Source organism: Etheostoma spectabile, chromosome 11, assembly GCF_008692095.1.
Source record: "Etheostoma spectabile isolate EspeVRDwgs_2016 chromosome 11, UIUC_Espe_1.0, whole genome shotgun sequence".
In the NCBI taxonomy this organism is placed as follows: Eukaryota; Metazoa; Chordata; class Actinopteri; order Perciformes; family Percidae; genus Etheostoma; species Etheostoma spectabile.
In genome coordinates this window covers 24,260,073-24,285,696 of record NC_045743.1, presented here as the reverse complement: position 1 = coordinate 24,285,696, position 25,624 = coordinate 24,260,073, and the positions used below count along the sequence as shown (strand labels likewise).

The window sequence follows — 25,624 nt, the reverse complement described above, 5'->3', positions numbered from 1 at the left end:
TCTCTGTAAAGGATAACGACTAACGGTAAGTAATAGTAGTGGTAATAGTAATAACGGACTCTTTAGTTACACATGAGGTAGGATTCTTGGAGTAACGTCAACGCATTGCTAATGCCACTTCAAGGGGCTACCACTAGCTATGCTACTTAGCTACACCTAGCTAGCTAATGGCCTAAATGTCTACTAAGGCAGAATTCTAATCTTTATTAAAATAATTACAACTCGCTATATATATATCTATGGTTACAAATCTCCTAGACCTTCAGACCTCTTCAGCAATGTCAAAACATACGAGAAATACACGTGTGTCTTAAAGAATATTTGTGGAATTATTTGGCACAAAACATGTCTTTGTGACCACATTGAAACTGGTATTCATTCAGTTGTGATCATAAGCCTAACTGTATTTGTTCTTGGTCATTTATTTCATGCTGCTACCTAATAAATAGATTATTTATGTAATTATACGTCCTGATATTTTTATGAGTCAGTAATACAAATAACTTGCATAAATTTACATTTTGGTGATCAATTGATCATCAATGATCAATACTTTTGGTATTTAAGAATATGATGCTAATAATTTTTTGTAGTTTGACTTAAGATTTGAAAATGTGTACACAACAGTGCACTAGCCGATTATTAATAAAACAGCTCTATATTATTTCTGATACCAGTCATTGTTAAAATGACCGTAGTCTCCCTGTTTCCCCCTGCTTTTCAGTAAACGAAAATGCATTTTCGGATATTAATTGTATCCAATTAGGAGAGTGAATTCATGCAGGATGAAGAATAAACAAGTGGAAGTGATAAAATAAGAGAAACTTTATCCATCATAGGGATAATGGTACAAAGAAATTAACAGAGAATTGGAAGTGGAAAATTGACACTTTCTAGGAAATGTATTTCTGTGTACTAAAGAGCTGATTAGATGGAAACCTCTGTCTGTTACTAATAAACGCTTCATCATAATATAGAGTTTACTTTTACAAAAAGTTCCACTGTATATTCCATCAACTTTAGTCTGTATTTATACAGTACTGGAGTGTCAAAATGACCAGACGAAAACCTGGAAAACGATGGAGAAGGACAGGTAATAAGAACCCAAGTAAACGACCAAGACGGGCTGCACAATTGGTGAGTAGCCTGGCATAGCCGTGTTGCAGTAAACTTGCAGCAGATATGATATTTAATGCTTTATTTCCTCCCTGCAGTCATCCCTCCCTGCAGCCACAGTGTTCATGTGGAGACTGATCAGCAATATTTAGGTAATTTATGAAATGTGTTGGTGTGTGTTTAATGTTCAAAAGCCACAACCAGTCTTATGTGCAGAGGACAGAGAGATCCTGAACACAATTAGTTCTGATTAAGAATCACAGGCCATGTAAATATAGATTGGTAGATAGAATGCAGTCTTCAGTCGGTCAAACCAAGCATGGCAAAATAGCTTTCTCTCCTATCCTTCACTTTTTCTTTTTTTTATCTTTTGAGTTTCTTGCAAGAAAGTTTCTCACCCAAATCTGTTCTTTGCTAATTCATTAAAAATGTAATCTAAGCAAATTAGACTAATATTGATCTAGAAAAAAGTGTGAACCACTGATGTGATCTTGTCTGTGTCAGGAGGTAGCAGCAGCGAACACAGCAGGAGTTGTGCCTCCTGGAGGAACCCAAAACGCTGCACTTCATGGGGAACACCCCAACCTCCAGGTGTCCATGCAGGATATACCACACTCTCTCGGACATCAAGCCTCTCACCACCTGCGGTACACACACCCTCTCTGTCTGTTTGTCTGTAATGATGTATAGTATATTTTGTCACTGAACAGATCCTGCTAAAATATGACAAAATAATCTGAGTGTAAGAAAGTGATATACAGGTTGAGATGTATAGGTTTTGTGTTGTGACAAGATGTTTTTTTTTACCCTTAATGATTTTTATTTCTATTTTATTACCAGCACAAGGTGCGTGGCACAAGAGAGTATTTCAACTGTTAACTCTATCAAAGACAATGAAGAACCATCTTCCAGATCAGCCTTCAGTGATCCGCCTGATGACCTAACACTGAACTACATGGCAATGCTGAGTATGATCTATCTCAATTATTTGAGGAAGCTCTCCCTGATATGGGGGATTGGACATATGATGATGGACATTTGTTCAGTGAGGGATTTGAAGAGGGTTTGAGTGAGGACTGTGCAGAAGAGTCAAATTTCAAGGACACAACACACAAACCATTATATGACAATGCATCAATAACTGTTGCAGAGAGCCTTCTGATCATCATGGCTTACGTTAACTGTCATAAAGTAACTGATAAGGCACTTAGTGATTTGCTTAAAATGTTCAAATTGCTTTGTCCTGATAGTCTGAATACAGACTGCTTAAACAGTGTACAAAAGTTAAAAGAGTTTTTTTTCTCACATGCTGCATCATCTCCTATTGTATTGCATAAATATTGCAGTAATTGTTTTGGGTCATTAGAAGGTGAAGTACAATGTCTATCTTGTGGGACCAGTGTGTCAGAAGAAAGATCCTCATCCTTCATAGAGGTTCCAATTGAGGCTCAAATAAGGTCATTGTTTCTCAAGCCAGGTTTTCAGGAGAAACTTAACTTTAGATTAAGCAGGAAGAAGACAGATCTTAACAACATTGAAGATATATATGATGCAGAAATTTACAAACAGCTTGTAGATGGGGTGGTCCTCTTAGTGATCCTAAAAACATCTCACTTACTTGGAACACAGATGGGGTACCTATTTTCAAATCGTCCAAGTTTTCAGTGTGCCTTTTTATTGTATCATCAATGAACTGAGTTTCATGGAACGCACAAAAAGAGAGAATATGATATTTGCTGGACTTTGGTATGGGGACTCAAAACCATCCATGGTTACATTCCTTAGACCACTAGGTGACACACTCAGTAAACTTGCAGATGATGGAATTCTTGTGCAACCTGCTGAGTTGACAGCTGAACCTTTGTGTGTAAAGTGCTCACCATTGCTGGAACATGCGACTTACCTGCTAAAGCATTAGTACTTAATTCAGTGCAATACAATGGGAAATTTGGATGTCATAAATGTGAGCAGCCAGGAAAGACTGTAAAGACAGGGGAAAGGGGACATGTTCATGCATTTCCATACCAACATAGAGATCCAAAAGGCCCACTGCGCACAAATGAAAAGTTTGCTCTTGATATGAAAATCTCAAATGAGACCAAAACCACCGTTAAAGGGGTGAAGGGTCCCTGTTGTCTTAGCAAACTTAAAAGTTATAACCTTATCAAAGGCACTGCTATAGATTACATGCACTCAGTCCTTCTTGGGGTAATGCGCCTTTTGATGGTTCTGTGGTTTTCTCCAGAATTTTCTCGTCAGCCCTTCAGCATGGCAAAAAATGCAAAGGAAATTGACAAGCGATTTCAGGATATCTCTCCTCCATCCTCCACTCGATATCCTCGATCAGTGGCATCTCACAGAATGTTTTTAAAGCATCAGAATATCGGGATATTTTGATCTTCTATGGACCTGTTGTTTTCCGTGGAATTCTTGCAACACTGTACTACAAGCACTTCCTTCTACTAAGTGAAGCCATTTTCATTTTGTTGATGGAATCCATATCAGTTGAACAGATTGATCATGCAGAGAAACTACTGTGGAACTTTTGTTCCCAAATGGCTATTCTATATGGTGAGCGGTACGAAACTGCAAATGTACACCTTCTTGTGCACCTAGCAGACAGTGTGAAGGCCCTTGGTCCATTATGGACTCATTCGTGTTTCCATTTTGAAGACAAGAATGGCTATTTGTTAAGGCTCATACATGGCACTCAAAATATACCTATGCAGATGGTCCATGCAGTCAAACTTGTGCAGTCTATTCCTGTTATTTCACAAACCATAAAACCAGGAAATGCCGTAGCTGAATTTTACACCACGGCTGACTAAAGATGATAGTTTCTGTCAGGAAAACAATGATTTGTCTAGGACCAAACTATATGGAGCATCTAGTGAACTTCAACTGGACAGAGTTCACCTCTCTACATTGGAAAGACATGGTGGTCATTGCATCTGTTCTAAAACAGTAAGGATCTTTCACAGGGCACAGTTAAAAGAAATTATCTCACATCAAAACACTATGGGAAAGGCAATAGAAGAAACAATTGTACAGTTGTTTTTTCTAGTGATGGACAAAGAAAGTATGGACAGATTGAGTTCTTCTTTACCTCAGAACATTCAAATGCCAAATGGGCCCTTGTTAATGAATTCAAAGTTTGCCGGTTTTACATTGCTGCATGATAGTGTAACAAATGGTACATGCAGTCATGTTGTTCCCCTATTAGAAACCTCTGTTAATACAGTAGTTTCCTTGGATCATATACTGGGTAAAGTTGTTTTCTTTGACTTGACATCTATGCCTGGCATTGTTTTTGCAGCTAATTTCCCAAACACACTTGAAAAGTTTTAACCCATTAATATTGGGTTTTATTGGATGCAACAAAGGGTCATGGTCAGGGTGTATGGGGGCAAGATGAATTGCTTCTATTGTATTATCAGGGTGCTTGAATGAATTGAATTAAAACAGTATGTGCTCTATTACGTGTTACACAATATATTAATGCCCTATACAATAGAGCTTTGCTGTGAATTCTGTCAAAACAGCACAATGTCAACATTTAGAAAGTTCACAAAGGTGTCTTTTGAGCATATCATGGCTTATGTTTTAATGGGTTAAGTTTTGGAACTCAAAATTGTAATTAATTAATTAATTGTATGGCTTATGTCAGAAATCAACACATTTTGTAAGTTGAAAATTATGTAAATAAACCATATATCTCAAATTATTTGCTTGAATTGAATTCTTTTCTCAATTTTGTGATGAGATAAACTGAGATATGATTGAGGTATAAATAATGTCTCATATTGAGACTAATTTGAGAGCTTGCACTACTATTTTTTCTTTTTGCTGAAACACTAGAAAAGAGACAACTGTAAGAGAATCTGAGAACTCAAATAGTGAGCAGTGAGAGACAGAACCATGCATATTTCTCACTGAGATATAACTGAGATCAATTGAGACATATTTGAAAGTGGCACAGTAGTCTCATTTTTCTCTTAGTTGAGATCAGGAAAAGAGACAGCTGTGAGAGAATTTAGAGAACTTGCACAGTGCTCTATGTGAGACTTATTTCTCAGGAGAGACATTTGAGAAGTATGAGAAAACCACTTTTGTCTCGATTAGTGCTCATTTATATCTAGGAGATGTAAATGTGACATAAAGGAGATCTCATCTTCAATTTTGCTTTGCTATGGGTGCGATATGCAAACTGTTGCTTGCAAACTTTGCATTTGACTTTTTTTCCGTTATCTATTTTTGTAAAATGCTGCCACACTGGCGATGTCTTTGACATAGTTGAGGAGGACTGACTGTAAATTAAACACTTACAATTAAATAAATATTCATCAAACCACTAAAACAAGGTTTTTTAGTTCTATCTTCAATCTGTCCCCAGTGGGTTGGGCTAATCCAAAAATAGTGAAAACAAGGGGTTGTTCTAAAGACAGACTGTTACCTGTTAAACACTGATGCTCTGAAAACACCCCCATTAGAAATAAGTGCTTTCCACCCATAGACCGTAACGGTCTATACTTCCACCTGATGAAATAACACGGCAAAAAATCGGAATCAGAATTTTGGTCGAGCCAGAAAGTATCGACGAATAAATCGACTAGTCAACTGGGAGATTACAGCCCTACGTAGAATGTCACATTTTGCATTCCAGTCAAGCTCAGAAAAGTCAACTTGTTCACCTTTTTGAGCTTTTTTTCCCTCTATGACCACAGGTAATCTCATTTCAGCAGCAGAAATGGTCAGAAGAATGTTTTCTTTCCCAACTGTCTGACCATAGCATTGAGGTCTCTGAGGGTTTTGTCCCAATAGGCTGGAGTGCCTCTCAAAGGTTGCATGAAGCGTGTTTCATCTTTGTTTTTTATCAGTCTTTCCACATCTTTTTATTTTTAAGCATTCTGCTGGAAATTTTCCGTCCATATCTGGTTGTCGGTTTGCCTTTACGCAGTTGGATTGACATGCTGTTTGTAGCCAAGTGGGTTTCTGTCACAACTGGGAGAAGAATAGGGGACTCTGGTCACTTGCAAAACGGGTATCAACAGAGAACAGCCTTGCATTGAAGTACATGCTAGTTTCATTTGTCTGACCTCATCTAATGTGTTCTCTCCGTTTGGGAAACTGCACTGGGAAGGCCATTGCTTCTAGTTTTGGTATGGAAAAGAAGCCAACTGGTTTGTTACCTTGGGACGGTGCAATGCTGGATATTCCGTAACCGTATGATAGAAGTTCCTCTGCAGGGTCTGGGGGCTGCATGCAAGTGTCCAGGGCCAGACCCGGTCTCAATTCCTCTTTTTCATTTTCTGGGTCTTTTGACTGGTCAGTCTGCTCACTGTTTGCATCTGCACTGGTTCCCATTTCTGACACCATTTCTCCTTCTGGGTTTCTGGGCTGTCCAGCATGTGCAGTAATTGCATCTGGGTCGTCTTGTTGGGTCTCCTCTGCATCACTTTGCTGATCATCTGGAAGATTTTTAAATTTAGCATTTTCATCTTTAGATACAACCTTGTATTCTAAATGGATCTCTTTGAGTTTGGTTAGTCCCTGCTGGGACATTGGTAATGTTCACTTTGTAGAAGTGCTGATATCCTTTCTACTTGATGCGTCTTTTAAGTTTCATCTGCAACACTGTTGATGCCTCTGATAGTACACACACAACAGCACAATGTACTGATCTTTGCTGTCCTTTGGGCAGTGCAACTATTTTGGCAAATGGTAGGATTTTGGCAATCAGCTGTCTTTCAAGCACATTAAATTCAACCAATTCTGGTGGGATTGCTGCCAGTTCCAGTTTATTTGCAATTGCAATAGATGGCATGCTTCCTCTGTTCAGGTGGTTGTTACAATTGACATTGTGGTTGTCACTTCTGACATTTGTTTACAGTTTTAATTGTTAACACAGCTGTATATTGTTAAGCATGAGAGACAATTATTAGTATTTGTACCAGTGTTTCTGCTGTAACTCTATCCCGGCGGCCAAGGCGAAAAACACAGAAAAGGTTATTGAATGCAACTAAATTCAGAGTGTAAGACGGAGCCTGCTGGACCTGGGCGCGAGATGAGACCGATGACCAGAATATCATAGTTCATGAAATGCAGCGCAGTGATGATACAGACATTTCATACACACGAGGTGTGTAACTCCGCTGACCCCCATTTGACTCGTGCATTCATAATTATTCATAATGAGTCAGCCGTATCTCTGTGAGTACGTTCATCGCTCCCCCCTCTCTCCCTAGCTCTTTTAATCAGTTATTGTTAAAAAACAAGTGAAGGAGCTTTCTCAGAGATACATTTTTTATTTTATTTTATTATCCTATGCTATTTATTTCAGATAGCAAATTTTCATTTACATGTGTTGCAGCTGTATGTATGTACAACATACAACTTCAACATAAGAAGAATGTAGCATAATATGGATGTGAATGCAGTTATAAATAGCCTATGTGATAATAAAATTTGTTATGGTTAAAATCAACAAATAATCGTGATAATTAATCGTGATTACAATATTGATCAAAATAATTGTGATTATCATTTCGGCCATAATCGTGCAGCCCTAGCAGTTGTATCTCACATCATTCTGGTTGTGAGTTGCCCTGAGAGTCTCAATACTTGTGCTGATGTGTGACTCATCTTGTGCCAGGTTGATTTGGCAAAACTTTTTTTTATTGCTATCACTGATAGATTTAATTAATTCAGTTTTAGTTCTTACATGAAAATAATAAAAGAATTCTTCAACATATGTGACTGTCTCTCTGTGCCACTATTTTAAATTTGAAGACTGTTAACAGTAACAGGGGCTGTCACAGAGTTTCCATAAATTGATTTGTCAGAGACAAGTAGCAGCAAATCTTTTTAACTATTATTGCTGCTTATTTATTCGTGAAATCTTATACAATAGCAGGTCAAAAATTGATAAAGGCGTACTATAGTATGTTGAAAAATGTCTATAGCTTGTCTGTGTGTGTGAGTGTGTGTCTGTCTGTCTGTCTGTGTAAATAATCAGTACTTTATGCATCCTAAACCCACCAGACTCCATGTAAATAATCAATACTTTAAGCACTTTACAGTTCTTAATATAAATTATTTGATTTGTCAGAATTTTTTTGCAATTTAAACTATTGTTTAGTCATAATTTTTTTTATATATGTATTTTTGTGTGTAATAGATACAAGTTTTAATTGTCTAGGGAAAACCCCTGCCTTTTCAGCTGGATAACAAGAACAGGAGGGTGCATCATCGGAGATCCAGTAGCTTCTTTACCGTGGAACTCTCTGTGGTTTGGACATCTAATAAAAATGACACATGATTTATGAAACACAAGACCTTGCATCACATTACCACTTGGGACTTGGGTTGTCTGCGTTTTAGGAATCAGATGACAACACCAAATGAATGCAGTTTTAGATGGAGAACACATGGGACCGGTCTGGCTGGTGGGGACGTTGCCATCTGATAACAATACAAAGTTTACTAAACTTCATCAACTAATACAAAGTCTATTCCAAGCAGACAATTGACAAATAATAAGCTTGTATATTGTTTATGTAGCGGTTTGTTGATGCCCGGTGGGTTGATCTGGACTGGATCTGCCAAGTCAAGCCTTGTCCAGTGTACTTTATTAAGAATACCGCTCTTCAAAGGAGGTTTTCATGTAACTTACTGTGAAGATGTAAACCTGTGATGAGGAAAAGGATTCCTAAACAAAGACAAATTTACCAGATATACAGCAATATGAAATGCGAAAAAATGACAATTGCAAGAACTAATGCAAAAATAACTGTTTTGATAACTAGTCCAACCTTTACTATTTTTACTATATAAAAATGAAATTTAACCTTCTCTAATACAGTCCGCTAATCCTAAATAACGAATGCTGTCTTAACACAGCTGGACACTGGGAACCTAAGAAAAACAGAAATAAAATGATTTGCTCCTTAATTGCCACACTGCCAAAAACTGTGCTCCTATTTCAGGTTTCACCCTGTGAAATGAATCAATTTCAAGTGATCATTAAACACCTTGTGTTAAAAAAAACTAAGTTTACATCCAGACAGCAAAAGCAGAAACCTATGATTTATTTATTACCAAAATAAGTTTTTTTGACACTGTCTTACCTTAGAAGTGACGTGATGGAGAAAAGATGAAGCACTGGGTTGTGAAGGTGTATGAATTGTTTGTCTAGAACAGAAAGAAACCAGTTAGCACCACAGCTATGTAACTGTAAAAGCTTAACATAATGTACTGTACCAGAAACATTGATTCATGTATTATTTGTGTTGTCTTTGACAGTCTATTATCATGTAAAATGTAGGCAGCACTTCAAGGAAGCTTTTTAATAAGTATTAAGCTTTAGTATGCAATCAAATGTGCTTGTTTAGAAAAAAAAATTAATGTATTACTAATGCCATAATCTAATCCTTCCACACATGGAATTATGTAATAATAATTATCTTGTAAAAACAGTTTAAATTGTATTGGAAAGACGAGCATTACTCACAGGTAAAAACTGCTCAACATGCTCACATGTCACAGATGACAACATACAGAACACAACAATACACTACACACACCGAAAAAGGCACCGGGCACCTTTTCCACATCCCTTCCTTACAATCAAATGTTCATAGTTTGGGACGATGGGAAGTGTAAAGGCAGGAACATAGATTTAAGTAATATGGTAAAGTAACAGTTTTGCTGCAAGCTACACATGCTTTTATTTCTTCTCGTTTAGACTACTGTAATGCACTTTATATCGGTACAAGTCACAAAGCACTTTCACGCTTACAGTTAGTCCAAAATTCTGCAGCACGTCTTTTAACTGGAACTAAAAAGTGCGTTCATATAAGTCCAATTTTTGCCTCATTGCACTGGCTTCCTGTACGTTTTAGGATTCATTTTAGGATTTTGTTTGTTTTTAAAGCTGTGAATGGACTGACCCCAACATAAATCTCGGACCTCATCCTAATTTATAGGCCAGCGCAGTCACTGAGGTCAGAGAGCAAGCTCCAGCTGGTGGTCCCCAAGACAAGACTTAAAACTCGGGGGGACAGGGCCTTTTCTGTGGTTGGACCTAAACTCTGGAACGCTCTGCCCCTCCATGTCCGAACAGCCCCAACAGTTGAGTGTTTTAAGTCTCGCCTTAAGACACATTTTTATTCTTTGGCTTTTAACTCCATGTGAGTTGTGTGGTCCTCTGATGTCTCTTATTGTTTTACTGTATTTTAGTATTTATTCATTTTATCTATTTTTTTTTTTTTAAACCCGATGCTCTTATTTTGTTTTTACAATATTTTACAATAATTGTTTTGTATGTTTGAGTTTTCTGTGCAGCACTTTGGTAACTTTGTGTTTGTAAAATGTGCTATACAATAAAGTGGATTGGATTGGAATATAAAATATAATCCAACAGTCCTGTCTTCAGCTATTCCACCCTGGTTGTGATGCCATTAATAGATTTAAATATCAAACTGAAATTGAGAAAGAAGTCTGAGCTGAGATCTGCTGGGAATATAGTGCAGCATTATTAAGCAGCACTTAGCAGATAAGTTGTTGAAATGTACATATGGTTAAAAAAACCTCAGACGTGACGCACTGGAGCTGCAGTTTTCATTCCACAATATAAGATAATTATTAAGAAGAGAGCCACATATCATCTACCACTTCATACAGTTGAGCTTCTAGCTTTTCTAGTTCTAATTGCTTCTGAAAGTTTGGCAGCATTTACAAGCATCAAAGCAGTGAAATCATTTAGACAGGATCTAATTTTTGAAATGTACAATATGGACGTGACGGTTTGTTTTATCTGGGTTCCTGCCCATGTACCACTACCTCAAAAACATTGCCCATTGCACCTTCTTTGCTTCCAAAACCTCAATCCATGCTTTCAATACATCCAGACTTGTCTACTGGCAGGGTGGTTTGAGTATCTCAAACACTGCTAATCTCCTGGGTGCTTGACCAAAACAGTCTCTAGAATTTACAGAGAATGGTGCAAACACTAAAACCCATCCAGTGAGCAGCAGTGCTGTTGGTGAGAACACCTTGTTAATGAGAGACGTCAGAGGACAAGACCAGTTTAGGCTGACAAAAAAAGGTGACAGCCAGACGTTATCTCAAGAGCAATATGTGGAACTATGAAGAAGATAGGCATCAACAGCAGACCACAGTGGGTCCCACTCCTGTCAGCTCAGAACAGGAACCTAAAGGTAGAAGATTGGAAAAATGACGTCTTTCAAAATCTCAATTTCTACCATCACATGTAGATGTCACGAGCAAAATTTGGTATAAATAACATGACTCCATGAATACACTTTGTCCAGGCGGCGGGTGGAAAGTGGGGAATATTGTCATGGCACACATTCGACCCATTATTCAATTCAATGTTATTTATAGTTTCAAATCATAAAAAAAGTTATCTCGAGACACTTTACAGATAGAGTGAGTCTGGACCACATTCTATAATTTACAAAGCCCCAACATTTCTAGTAATTCCCCCCAGAGCAAGCATTTAGTGCGACAGTGGCGCATAAGCCCTATGCATCCATGTATGGCCATAAATGGGTGATTCTTTAACGATGGTACTTTTCTTGTCCCTGGATGAAATAATAAAAACTAAAAAACAATTCTTTTTTTCTGTTTGTCAAACTTACTTCACCCTAAGGGGAACTTGTAAAAATGTATCAGGGCTCAATCATTCTTTTTATTATATGATATGTGTTATGGGACAGGAGGGAGGACCCAATGCAGAGACGAGGAGGCTGAGATAGGCTGAGTCATAGAGGGTTTATTCACAAGAGTTCAACAGAAATCAGCAAAGGGCAAAGTCCAAACATAAATCCGACCCAGCACAGGGGGAAGCAGGGGTCCAAAACCGGAGGGAAACTCACGGGGGACTGACGGGAATTCAAGGGAGACCCACGGAGAATAGTCAGGGAACAGGCAGGATAAGGCAGGCTTCCAGCGCTGACGGACGGAAAACCGCCAGCTGGCAGGATAAACAGACAGGGAAAAAAGGGGTGACAGCAAACTGATAACTTACAAGGGTACGGTGAAGAGGACAATCTCACAGGGCGACGGCATGACAGGCAGAAGGATCTGACAAAGGACAAAGAAAACACAGGGGTTAAATACAAGAGGTAACGAGGTAATGGGGAACAGGTGAGACGTCAGGTGAAGCACATTAGGGCGGGGCTGGACAATCAGACAGGCAAACGTGAAGCTAGACAAGACAAGACAAGACAAGACAGGAAGCTGACTACCAAAACAGGAAGCAGAACAGATACAGGGAAACATAAGACAGGATCCATAACACCAAATGAGGGAGAAAACCGAGGCAAAAACACAAGGAAGGCCAAACGGGGAAAATAACCCCCAACAAAACCCCAAACCACAACAGTACCCCCCCCCAAAGACAGATCCCAGATGTCAAAAAAATAAATAAAAAATAAAAATAAAAATACCCAAAAAGGGAACAAAAAACAACCCAGAAAGGGCGGAAGACACTGGAAACGAGGGGGCCAAGGGACGGGGAAACCAAAGGACAGAAGGACACTGGGGACAGAGGCAAACCTTGAGCACTGGGGACAAGGACACAGGGGAGCATGGACAAAGGAGCCCGAGCAAGGAGGGAAACTAACGAGGGAGCGAGAAAGGGACCAAGGAGGAGGGAATGAGAGAGGGATGGGACAAAGGACCAGACAAAGAAAAGGCACTAATAGCGGGCACAAGGAAGTTCAGAACAAGGGCTGGAGACTGGTGGCGAGCAAGGGACCAGAGAGAAAGCCAACAAAGGACGAAGGGTAGGGACACAAGGAGAGAGCGAGCGGGGCACGGAGAGAGAAAGGCACAGAGAGCATGACAGACACAGGGAGACACAGAGACGCACCTAGAAAGAGAGACAGTGACAGAGAGCGGGAGACAAACAAACAGAACAAAGCGAGAGAGACACCAAGGACAAGACAGACAGACAGACAGACAGACACCGGGAACGAAAAAGACAGAGGGGAAAAGACACCAGGACGGAGAGCAAAACCGACAGGGAGAAACAGAGAGACAATCAACAGAAAGAGAGAGAGAGAGAGAGAGAGACCGAGACAACAGAGCGAGAGTTACAGACAGACAGACAGACACAGGGAGCAACAGAGACAGAGCCATGGAGACAGGGTGAGGACAACAAACAGCGAGGGATTGGAGGAGAGGGACAGAGAAAGAGAGCCGAAAAAGAACCAGGGGTAGGTACGGAGAAAGAGCCAGAGAGAGACGGAGAGAGATACACACAAACAAACAGAGGGAGAGAAAGGGATGAGACGCAGAGAGCAAGACAGACAGACATAGAAAGAGGAAGAGACAGCAAGACGCAGAGACAGAGCGAACTAGACCGACACAGGGACCAAGAGAGACATGGGAGAGACTGATACAACCAGAAAGACAGTGAGATACAGACACAGCGAAAGGGGGAGAAGCACAGAGAGCAAGACAGACAGACACAGTACAGAGAGCAAGACCGACAGATACAGAAAGCAAGAGAGACAGGGCAATTGAGACAAGTAATCGGGAAGAGGCGAGGATGAAGACAAGAGAGGAATAGAAGGAGAAGAACAGAGAAAAGGAGAGGAGAAGCAAGCAGGGACAGGTACAGCGCAGCCTAGATAGAAAGGCAAAAAACACTAGAAACGGGGAGAGTCACCCACACAAACAGGCAGAAAAAGGGACTGAAACCCAGAGAGCAGGACAGACACAAGGAAAGAGAAAAGCGCAGGGAGATAGGGGCAGAGTGTGAAACACGTAAAGAGACCACAGGAAGGGAGTGGGACCGAGCACGGGACACACAGAGAGCATGGACGAGTAGGGTGGAGAGACAAAAAGGGAGAAGACGAGACGCAAAAAGCCAGACAGACAAAAGAGAGCAAGACAGCCAGGCAAAGAGACCGGAAGGGACCGAAAGAAACCGAAGCAGGGAGAGAAAAAATAAATAAACAAATAAAGAAACAAATAAGTAAAAAAACACAAAAAAAAACAATGAGACTAGGCAACCAGAAGGAGGATGGAACGAAAGAAGACCAGACCAAGGAGAGGGACCAGACTAAGAGACCAAAACGAGGGAAACAATGACACAGAGGACGGAAGAGAGACATACATAACAAAAACAGAGAAGGGGAGAGAGATACAGAGAATGTGGGTGACTCACCAACACAGGGATCGACGAGGGACTGAGAGAAGAGATTAAGGAGGTTGGAGGGGATGCATAAGACTGCCCAACAGAGGGCGCACTAGGAACCCAAGAACGGGTATACTACAAAAGCCCACGAGAGGGCGCACTAGGAAGAGCCCGCGGAGGAGCTCACGGAAGAGCCCGCGGAGGAGCTCACGGAAGAGCCCGCGGAGGAGCTCACGGAAGAGCCACAGGAAAACGGGACAGGCGTAGACCGGGCAGGACGGGACGCGGACGGAGACGGTGGGACTACAGACGGATCGGTTGTGGCGGCAAATTTGGACTGAGTGGACACAGGGACAGGGAGGAAGACGGGGACATGAACAGTGACAGGGACAGAGACCGGGACAGGGACAATGACTGGAACAGAGACAAACACAGGGACTGAGACAAGCACGGGGACAGACGTAGGCACGGGGACAAGCACTGGGACAGGGATACGAACAGGTACAGAGACGGGGACAGGAACAGACACAGTGACGGGGACAAAGACAGAGACAGGGACAGACACAAGACCAGGGAGACTAGGACTAAGAGAAGCAAAGACACGGGGGGCCGGGGTTCCTGAGGACCTGGGACTGAGGCCAGGACCTGAGGAAGCCAGGGGACTGAGTCCCAGGGGACCCCCGGAACCGGGATCAGGGGAACCCCGGGAGCCAGTGCCTAGAAAGGACAGAGGCCCAGACACCGGCCGGCGGTCGGGGGCACCAACCTCCGACCGAGGGCCAGAAACGGTGGCCGTCGGCCGGGGGGCAGGGCCACCGAGTGCCAGCCGGGGGTCAGAAAGGCTGGACCTCTGAACAGAGTCGGGAGGTCTGGTCAGCTGGTCTGGGTCAGGTGAGCTAGTGGGCCGGTCTGGGTCGGGGGAGCCAGTCGGCTGGTCTGAGTCTAGGGGGCCGGTCGGCTGGTTTGGGACAGGGAGGCTAGCCGGCTGGTCTGGGTCGCGGGGGACGGTCTGCCGGTCTGGGTCACGGGGAACGGTTGGCCGGTCTGGGTCGCGGTCTGGGTCACGGGGAACGGTCGGCCGGTCTGGGTCGCGGGGACGGTCGGTCGGTCTGGGTCGCGGGGGACGGTCGGCTGGTCTGGGTCTGTTCCCAGGGAGGACAGTTCAGTGGGCACTCCCTGGGACTTTGTCTTTGTGGGCGCCGGCTGAGAGTCCGCCTCATCGGCAGGGACCGGCGGCTGGGGGTCCGCCTCGGCGGCGGCGGCAGTCATCTGCTGGGGCTCCGCGGCGGCGGCGGCGGCAGTCGTCTGCTGGGGCTCCGCGGCGGCGGCGGCGGCAGTCGTCTGCTGGGGCTCCGCGGCGGCGGCGGCGGCAGTCGTCTGCTGGGGCTCCGCGGCGGCGGCAGCGGCAGTCGTCTGCTGGGGCTCCGCGGCGGCGGCAGTCGTCTGCTGGGGCTCCGCGGCGGCGGCAGTCGTCTGCTGGGGCTCCGCGGCGGCGGCGGCGGCAGTCGTCTGCTGGGGCTCCGCGGCGGCGGCGGCGGCAGTCGTCTGCTGGGGCTCCGCGGCGGCGGGCGGCAGTCGTCTGCTGGGGCTCCGCGGCGGCGGCGGCGGCAGTCGTCTGCTGGGGCTCCGCGGCGGCGGCGGCGGCAGTCGTCTGCTGGGGCTCCGCGGCGGCGGCAGTCGTCTGCTGGGACGCTGCCCTCTGGGAAGCGCGGAACCGTCTCGACCTCTTGGGGGGGCCGGCGGCGGCAGACAGCGGCTGGGAGGTGATTTTAAGCGCCGTCTGGGGAATGCTGGGTGCCTCCTCCGCGGACTCCGGGAGGGGACCAAACTCTTTGTCCACCTCCTCCCACCGCACCATCATCAGATGCCAGGTCTCTGTGGAATCCATGTCGTGCATGCGGCGGAATGCGGCGGACATGAGGTCCGCCAACGGTCCAAAGGGTGGAGGAGTGGCTGGAACACGTACTCCGCTGGGTCCATTCTATGGTCAGATCCTTCTGTTATGGGACAGGAGGGAGGACCAAATGCAGAGACGAGGAGGCTGAGATAGGCTGAGTCATAGAGGGTTATTCACAAGAGTTCAACAGAAATCAGCAAAGGGCAAAGTCCAAACATAAATCCGACCCAGCACAGGGGGAAGCAGGGGTCCAAAACCGGAGGGAAACTCACGGGGGACTGACGGGGAATTCAAGGGGAGACCCACGGAGAATAGTCAGGGAACAGGCAGGATAAGGCAGGCTTCCAGCGCTGACGGGACGGAAAACCGCCAGCTGGCAGGATAAACAGACAGGGAAAAAAGGGTGACAGCAAACTGATACTTACAAGGGTACGGTGAAGAGGACAATCTCACAGGGCGACGGCATGACAGGCAGAAGGATCTGACAAAGGACAAAGAAAACACAGGGGTTAAATACAAGAGGTAACGAGGTAATGGGGAACAGGTGAGACGTCAGGTGAAGCACATTAGGGCGGGGCTGGACAATCAGACAGGCAAACGTGAAGCTAGACAAGACAAGACAAGACAAGACAGGAAGCTGACTACCAAAACAGGAAGCAGAACAGATACAGGGAAACATAAGACAGGATCCATAACACCAAATGAGGGAGAAAACCGAGGCAAAAACACAAGGAAGGCCAAACGGGGAAAATAACCCCCAACAAAACCCCAAACCACAACAATATGAGGCCTTTTGTGCATGGTTTTCCCTCTATCCCAAAGCCAGACTTTGTATGTTCAACCTTGCTTAATTCTTAATTAAATGTTTAAATAATGTAAATTTCAAGAACAAATTATTTAAAAAAATGTCAATTTCAATTATACAAATTATATACTGCGATATTTATTCACATTTTCCTATATTTTTCATAAGTTGAACCATTGTCCCTTGGGTTCACCATCATTTTCACCACACTGTACAAAATAGAATCCTGGTATCATTTTTTTCGGTTTGTAAATTTAGTAACCATAGCAACAGAACCACAAGATTACATTTGACAGTACATGGATTTACGACATAACACACATGACAGTAACGTTTAAGTACAGAGTGTTTGGTCTGGTTCAGCAAATAGGCATATAAGCATATAAGTTTTTGATTTTGCCTATTTTATCTGTTATTCAACATTACATTCAACTTGTTATATTAAAGTTATGATAACATAAATGGTTTGCTCTAGTTTTCACTAGTTTGCTCTAGTTCAGCATTTAGAAAGCAGTGAAGAAATTATGTGCTAATTTTTAACAAATTCATGTTTTTCATTAATTGGATTGTTTTCTATTTAAAAATATTGGTGATGTGTTTTTGTTCACTAATGCTGTTGTTTATTGATTTGCTCTGGTTCACCAGATTTTGAGCTATGATAAGTAAATGAAATGTTCCAGTGATACAGTTTTAGGTGTTTTTTAGTGTAAACATTGTATAATCTTTACAGCCTACATTTCTGAAAAATAAATAAATTACAAATTTGAACAAACGTGTGTGCTATTTAATCAAATATATTTTTAACAGAAGATATTTCATTATTTTCTCTTAAAATGGAAATTACAGTTCTTTTGGACTGTCAGATAAATGGCAAAAATATACATTAGTCAAAGAAATCATCACAGCCAACTTCAATGAAGGTTTTTTAGACAGATTGAGAAACCAACTGATACTATAAAACGGTTTGTAGAAATGTTTTTATTTTCTGAAACTGTCTAGCTCCAAGAGTACGATACTACCATATGGTCGTAGCAATCAAATGACAGCAACAACAACAACATTTTAATACTATTTATTATGTTATTAATACTATTATTATTGGTGCGTAATATATGTCACGTTTCCTTTAAGAGGCGTTTCAGGAAGCTGCCAAAAAACAAGGAACTTCCCAGACTGTCGTCAATTCCAGGTTTCGGAGAAGTGGCGTCTTATTGCTGTTCAACGACAATAAGTTATAAGTTAAACTGCTATGGTGACAAATGTGGTCGGGGACGCTGTGAAATGACGCTGTTAAGATGCCTTCCAGTGTCCTGTTCATGCTAGTCGTCGTCCAAGGTAAGTAGCTAGTAAGCCTCACAGTGGGAGTTTGGTTTTTGGCTAACCTAAGCTTACTTCTTGGTTCTAGTTGTGAGGCACATCCTGTGTGTGTGTGTGTGTGTTGTGTGTGTGTGTGTGTGTGTGTGTGTGTGTGTGTGTGTGTGTGTGTGTGTGTGTGTGTGTGTGGTGTGTGGGTGTGTGTGTGTGTGTGTGTGTGTTGTGTGTGTGTGTGTGTGTGTGTGTGTGTGTTGTGGTGTGTGTGTGTGAAATGAAAGTGCTAACTTCTCCCAAGCTAACGCTCGCTAAACACTTTAGACTGTAAATAAACTAGCTAAACACCCGCACTTAACGTTAGCTGCTAACGTTACCATTAGTCTTTAGCCGTTCTTTATTACTATGGAAACAGCTGTTTAGATAGCGGGCAGACTCCATTACAGACGTTATTGTTGATTCATCATAAAGGGCATTGTGAATCCATTAAACACCACTTAATTTCATTCAAATTTGAACTCTGAGAGTAAAACTATAACCTATATGATTTTTGAACATGCTTGATCACCAATTATGCTTCACACTTCATTATACATCTGAACACTTTGAATCGCAGTCACATTTACACTAAAGTGTCCGAAATGTCATTCCTAACTGGCAGCCTGTGTTGCCCCTAGGAAAAAGAGATGGCTGATCTTTCCTTTTTTTTTTTTTCTTGTTGCATCTCATACGGGCGTCTCATAACCGAAGTGATGGTTAACAAGAAAATCTTTGATTTTTTTTTTTTTTATTGTATTCCCCAAATTATATATAATATATGGACGTGGTCTCTGTTACGTCACTCGTAGGTTAATAAAGAGCCAAAATTAAGCTCAAAGTTAGGGGCTCCTTGTGGTGATCTTTCTTTCCATAGGATGGTGAAGGCCCTACTCTTCCTCTGATTGGCAGAACATGGTATCCCTACCCTAACCAGTCTCACTCCTCATGCCTTGAAGAGTAGGGCGGGTAATGCCTTTGCCATCCTTGGAAATACAAATGGAAATGCTCTGGCCGTTGCCATCTTGGCAGTGTCTGACGTTGCCTAGTCTATATCCACAACGTTCCACTTCCGGGATTGTTCAGGATCTTGCTGCTATGGTTACCTGGTCCTCAGATCTCTGCAGCGTAAATCCAGACAGTTAGCTCGACAATCTGTCCAACCTGAGTTTTCTGTTGTCTCGACTAAAAGTACTTCTGAACATACACGTTCCCCCTAAACAAGTTCCTTCCAGAGTCTATTTTGCAGCGTCACCGTTGCTCCGTCCGGACTGACCCTCCTTCGCAGCGCTATGGCAAGAGGTTTGGCAATGCCAGATTACATACGTATAACTCCTGTCTTATCCAACAGGGAGTATCCATTGTGGTAATCCATTTTCTTTTGGATTGTTTTAATTTTATTGCACTGGAGGTTGCTGCTTGGTATTCAAGCATACAGTGTCTAAATAAAGCAATCATCTCATTCGCTTCTCTGTCCATGTCAATTCCCATCTCTCTCAGCACTGTCTGCGTTGCCACCAGCTCCGCCACAGAACATCCATGTTAATAACTGGCTGCTGACATGGACTCCTTCCAGCGAGGAGGGAGATCCTACCTACACTGTTCAGTACAGCAGGTGAGCTCTGATGCTATCGTGCCTGTTGCATTGTGGGATTCTACAATCTGCATGAGAAGGACTTCTTTTTTCAGTGATTTGTGAACAAACATTTGGGTAAATTTAAGCTGTAGCTGTTCAGATTTGTCCCATGCAGGCTTATTAGAAAATACCGCCCCCTATCTGAGTATCTCCACCCACAACTTACGAAGTACCTTTGCAAAGGTGCAAAGCGTTTTCAACTGAAGGTGAAACAGGTTTTTCAGACACAGTATGGGGGGGAGGGGGGGGGGAACAACATTCAACATTAAATCACGTAAACATATTCTTGTAGCTCCCCAAAATACAATTCTGAAGCTGAAAATTAGTATGATATTTCGACTTTTGTTTTGTCTGGACATATGCCAGGCTATTATTAAATTATCTTTCCCTTCTGTAGCATTTTCATTTTTGCTTAGAGTAATTATTAATAAGTGGTAACACAGCTGACAGTGTTGTATTTCCACACTGAATTTACATTTTAATGTAAAAATTGTTAATCACATCCGACTGTAGACTGATTGTTCCTTGTCCTCAGCTTTTCCAGCGGCGTGTGGACAAATGTGCCATCCTGCGTCCATATGTCTTCAAATTCCTGTAATGTAACTTCCACCAAAGCTGAGGGTGAGCACGGCTGTGTTATGCTACGTGTACAAGCAGAGAGGAGTGGGCTGACCTCAACATCAGTCAAAGCCTGTAGCAGACATGGTAAGAAAACCACGAGCTGCCGTGGCAATAGGGCCGTGTGCATCAGTGTGATAACGTCGCAACCACTCTAGCCTTTCATAGTTTGTGCAAACCTTTACAATTACGTCAAGGTAAAATCAGAGTTAGGATGTGTCTTTCTATCATATAGTGAGATTCTAAGTGTTAACCAACCTAACCATGGTGTCAACCACATGGTGTATGAACCACATCCATACATCCTCTTCGCTCGCTCTCTCTCTTGCGCGCGCTTTTCTTAATGTTAAAAGTTATATGTACATATTTGTTTCTGTATTTGTTTGTGTATCTCATATTCATGTTTAATATATTTAGGTATGCACCAAAGGCAAATTCCTTGAAAGTGTGAAAAGAAATCCTTTTCAGATTCTGTGAAGTGTCAAAAGCTAACAAACCCATAGCAAGTTTTCATAACTTCAGTAAAAGTTAGAGTATCTTTACATGCACAATAATATTCCACTATTGTGCTGTAAAGCCCAGTATTCCAAATTTGATACGGGTCATGTAAACAGCATATTCTAAAAAGGCCTTTTTCCACCTAGCATTTTCTGATTAAGATGTGTGGGATATGATGGTGTTATTAGTATCAGTCAGGGTTTTTACTGCAGTTTGTGACAGTTAACGGCCTCAGCTTATTCACTTTCATTAGCCATGTAAACCGCTTAATCCAAATATGTCTTTTTCAGAATAAGGGCAAAACATTATGTGTATGTAAACAATTTGTAAGTTGAGGTACACTACCGGTCAAAAGTTTGGGGTCACTTACAAATTTCCATACCACTCCATTTTAGACAGAAAACCAGCCGATCTTTAAAGCGATATCTACATTATCAGCAAACATTCATCCAATGTTCCAAAGGCTCATTCTGTTCACTAATCTGATATTATTTTAAAAAACTAACTGAGAAAACATTGGAGAACCCTTTTGCAATTATGTAAGCACATAATGTAATCTTAAAACTGCTGCCCTGGTTAAAAAAAACAATGCAACTGATCTCAACTGGTATTCTGTCAATAATGGAGTGCAATGGAAATTTCGAAGTGACCCCAAACTTTTGACCAGTAGCATATATGAGGTTTATTTGTTTTGTTTATTGGTCGAGGACAGATGGCTTAGCTGTGTCCTGATTGTGTCAACACTCATATGTGTTCTGCTCTTCCAGGTGACTCCTGTACCCCTGACTTCAGTCTGACACCCCGGCCCGGCTCCCTGACGGTTAATTTGAGTAGTAACCATAGTTTGGCTCTGGAATATGCAGCTCATGCAAAACACAGGGTTTACTATGGCAAGGAAGGAGAGCCCCTGCTGGTGAGAAACCCTCCCCTCTTCTCATTTCTCAGATTGTACATCCTCTCCTCCTCTCCTTGCGTCCTAGTCCCTCCCACCTGAGATGTTTGCCCAAGTTAACAAATTTCTGTGATGCTAAATACGGCGGCTGTTGTGTAAATATTTTATGTTAGGAAAGGAAAATAAAAATACATTCTGCTTGACATTCATAAAACTCCCAAGTGATTAATTAAAAAAACGACAACAAAAAATTCAGGCTGAGACAGCAGAAAAATCAGTGGTTTGCAGGGCCAAAAATAAGCGATTAGCATAAGCAATATACAGGCTAAATTAAGTGTTAATGCTTCTTATTTACAGTCAGTTAGAGTCAGTAAAGTCCGGTGAAACATTTAGTTAACCTAGTTCAACTCCAGTCAAGGACATTGTGTTATTTTATAGTTTTTACTGTGACTACACAGAGTTGTGTACATGCTAACAGACAGGGAGCTGGATGCTGCTGTCGTCTGCTGGCATCAAAACATGAAAGGAAGTGGTAAAGTAGTAAAGCCCGCCTCTTGGCGCTTGCTGCTTGAGCATGACGTGGCGCACAAACGTGTAATCACTCATAGAAATGCGTAGAATAGGTCGGCTCCATTGTCAGCGATACCCGATTCAGCCGCTGAGTCAGTATCAGCCCACTATCAGAATGTGATTTGTGCATCCTCAGTTATAGCTCCTCCTGCAAGCCTTCTCTCCTAGCTCCTTGAGATGCATTTTAGGAATTGAGACATCCTTCAAGATTCCGTGTGAGATCAGTTTTTTGGCTCACAGACTGGAGGACTGAGGAGAGCGGAGAAAAGTTGAGAAGACACATAAAAGAGAAATGAGAAGAGCCCCTTGTTAGTTTAACAAAAGTACACATGCTGTTTCTTCCTGTTGAACGTGTACTGTAAGTGATCTATGTTCACACTGTTCATTTTGGAAATGTTACCCAGCAGCATTGTCAGGTCATGGTTGTAACAGTCTCCTAGCTCACTAAACAAAAAGTTAAATCTCTTCTTCTTCCTTTCAACTGGCCAGCAAACAACAAACCAAAATGGGAGCATCTCTGCTGGTGAAACCTCTGTTCAGTCCCCTCCTGCTCTTTGTAATCATCTATATTAATCACATTTATTTATTTTTTGGGCATTTTAGGCCTTTAATTGACAGGACAGATATGAAAGGGGAGTGACATGCAGCAAAGGGCCGCAGGCCGGACTCGAACCCCGGGCCCGCTGTGTCGAGGAGTAAACCTCTATATATGGGCACCCGCTCTACCAACTGAGCTATCTGGGTGCCCGTAATCACCTATATTTATAATGGATTTAAAATTCAAGATTTTTTTATTTGCCATTTGTGCATACATCAAACAGTCCAGGCACATTCTTATGCAGGCTCTTCGAGTCAAGTAAAAAGAGTTTAGGGCTAAGAAAAGCGCACTAACTGAAAAAGAAAGACATTATATAAGGTTAATAAATACATTAAAATAAAATAAGACAAAAAACAGTTTACAAAAGAGTGCAAAAAATATAATAAATGATGAATACTGCAACTGGAGGGGAACTAGGGGGGTATTGCATTTGTCATGAGAAAAAATATTGCACAGTAAGTGATGATTTTTGCACATTTTATCATAGTGAATTGTTCAGTGTTTATGTTTTTGCCATCAGTCTGACTGTGGAAGGGGGAAAAATACTACCAAATTCACTTTCATTTTATAATTTTGAAGTCGTCCTACAAACAAACAAAATTGCAAATGGATGTCATCCGCTGTATTAACTGATTAACTCTATTGAAAAATGAGCAATCACAGAGAAAGTAAGAGGAAGTTGGTGATTTTTTTGTCATGGTTGTCTTAATACAAGGTTTAGGGAAAGGGTAGGTTTAGGCAGCTGTATCAGGAAAAAAAGAAAAAGGATACCCAGCCCTTATCTCAACATATCCATAAAGTATTTCTGTACACACCCTTAGCAGGTGATACAAGTTTTTAGCACCAAGTACATTTCTTGGCTAGCTGCCTGCATGTCTGGTTTCAAGGCAGAGTGGAACAAGAACAGCCTGTTAGAGTTTCAGGATACTTCCAGCTAACGGCCAATATTGGATGAATATATGTAATATCTTTAAAATTGAGTTTACTTTCATGAGACAATCATCGCAATCATCCCTAAATGTTACTAGTTATGGACAGAACCAGCTGTAGTGTAGTGGCATCAAATGCCAACCAAAACGCCTGTTTTTACTGTTCAATATGCTGCAGTTTTACAAACAAGAAAGTGAACAACCTTAAGCATGACGGGCTTGTTTGCAGCGTCTCAGTTCATCTCATCACACAAGTACACAACATACAACTTCCATGTAAGCTACTTCAAAATAAAAGCACTTCCTGTTCCTGTTTGTTATTGTACTGAATGACATACAGTACATTAGCTGTAAATCAAGCACAGTAGTAACGTTAATAGGGAGTTTTAACCACACTAGAATTTTCTTATTCAGTAATTATTGTTTATTTTATATTACCGTTTTAGTATTTGTGTTTGTTTGTTTGTTTATGTATGCCCCTTTCACCAAGGCAAATTCCACATAAGTGTATTTATTGTGGCAACAAAACTTTTCTGATTCTAATATATCTTAATGTTCTGTAAACGCTGTCCCTCTTCAACAGAAGTATAAAGATACTGTGGCCTCCGTGACCATCTCTAAGCTGCAGGAGGGACAGCGGTACTGTGTACAGGTGCAGTACCTTTACTTTCGTAATCCGTCGGACTGGCCACCTGTACCCAGTGTGAGCTCATCCCAGAATCAAGTAAGACCATGGTTGACATTTCTGCTGCTAAGTTGAGCCATGCAAAAAATGTTGTAGACCTTAAACAACCAAATAAGCTGGGTTGCTTGTATTTGTTTTGCTTTGACACAGTCCACAATATAGAACCATATACAATCTTGCAATGAAGTGCAGGCAGTGTGTGGCGGTCCAATCTTAAATCTTAAATCTTGAATATCAGACCTTCCATGAAAGCACCAGTAAGGAAGAGATCTAAGTTGTCTACTATTAAATAATCAGCAACTATTTTGATAAGTAATCGGTTTAAGTTGTTTCAGCAACTGCAGGCAATAGTGACCCTTTTTGCTCATATCAGATTTTTTATGATAGTGTAAACATCCCAAGTCACATGGCATCCGATCATTTCCAGTTCTGATTTGGGCCACTTTCATTTGTGGTCCAAAACCGTTGCAAGTTGGATATTTAAAAAAATGTGGACAGTCTGGACAGTCAGATCTGCATTCATGCGACCCTGGCAACCATTGTCAACAATTCTGTGTCGAAAACAGCAAGCCCCAGGAACAGAAGCAGGCTTTAATGCAGACATGGGCATAGTGGTCAACGGTGGAATTGCAACGTCTTTCCTATAGACTTTATATGGAGGAAGGTATATAAATATACCAGTCTGAACATTTAAATCATTATGTTTTACAAGTTGTAACATGCAATAATAGCCAAATCCAGAGTTATTTAATGAGGCATAGTGTGAATGTGAACGCAAGAAGAGGACCACGGGACTCTTAATGGATCCATTGATAAGCATTGAACAGGGTGTTGCATGTGACTCATGATGCTGTATTACAGCAAAAAC

General features: G+C 41.9%; 1 protein-coding gene across 2 annotated transcripts; it reads left to right on the top strand.

Annotated features, from left to right (window-relative positions):
* Positions 1-18,089: 18,089 nt before the first annotated feature.
* Positions 18,090-24,846, top strand: LOC116698147 (interferon alpha/beta receptor 1). Of its 2 annotated transcripts, none has more exons than XM_032529931.1 (5): positions 18,090-18,321; positions 19,831-19,945; positions 20,502-20,671; positions 21,850-21,995; positions 24,655-24,846. In XM_032529931.1, exons 1-5 carry the CDS (start codon positions 18,282-18,284, stop codon positions 24,829-24,831), a joined length of 648 nt encoding a protein of 215 aa, XP_032385822.1. In that variant the 5' UTR covers positions 18,090-18,281; the 3' UTR covers positions 24,832-24,846. The 2 variants fall into 2 exon arrangements, with proteins under 2 accessions (XP_032385822.1, XP_032385823.1); XM_032529932.1 differs by lacking the exon at positions 24,655-24,846 and adding an exon at positions 24,562-24,591.
* The last annotated feature ends 778 nt before the right edge of the window (positions 24,847-25,624 follow it).

What these genes read in the sequence shown, in the direction of transcription:
- LOC116698147 (XM_032529931.1), top strand. Translation starts at nt 18,282, where the DNA reads ATGCCTTCCAGTGTCCTGTTCATGCTAGTCGTCGTCCAAG. An exon ending in CAAAGCCTGTAGCAGACATG is followed by an intron (nt 20,672 to 21,849) that starts GTAAGAAAACCA and finishes CTGCTCTTCCAG; the next exon opens with GTGACTCCTGTACCCCTGAC. An exon ending in AGGAAGGAGAGCCCCTGCTG is followed by an intron (nt 21,996 to 24,654) that starts GTGAGAAACCCT and finishes CCTCTTCAACAG; the next exon opens with AAGTATAAAGATACTGTGGC.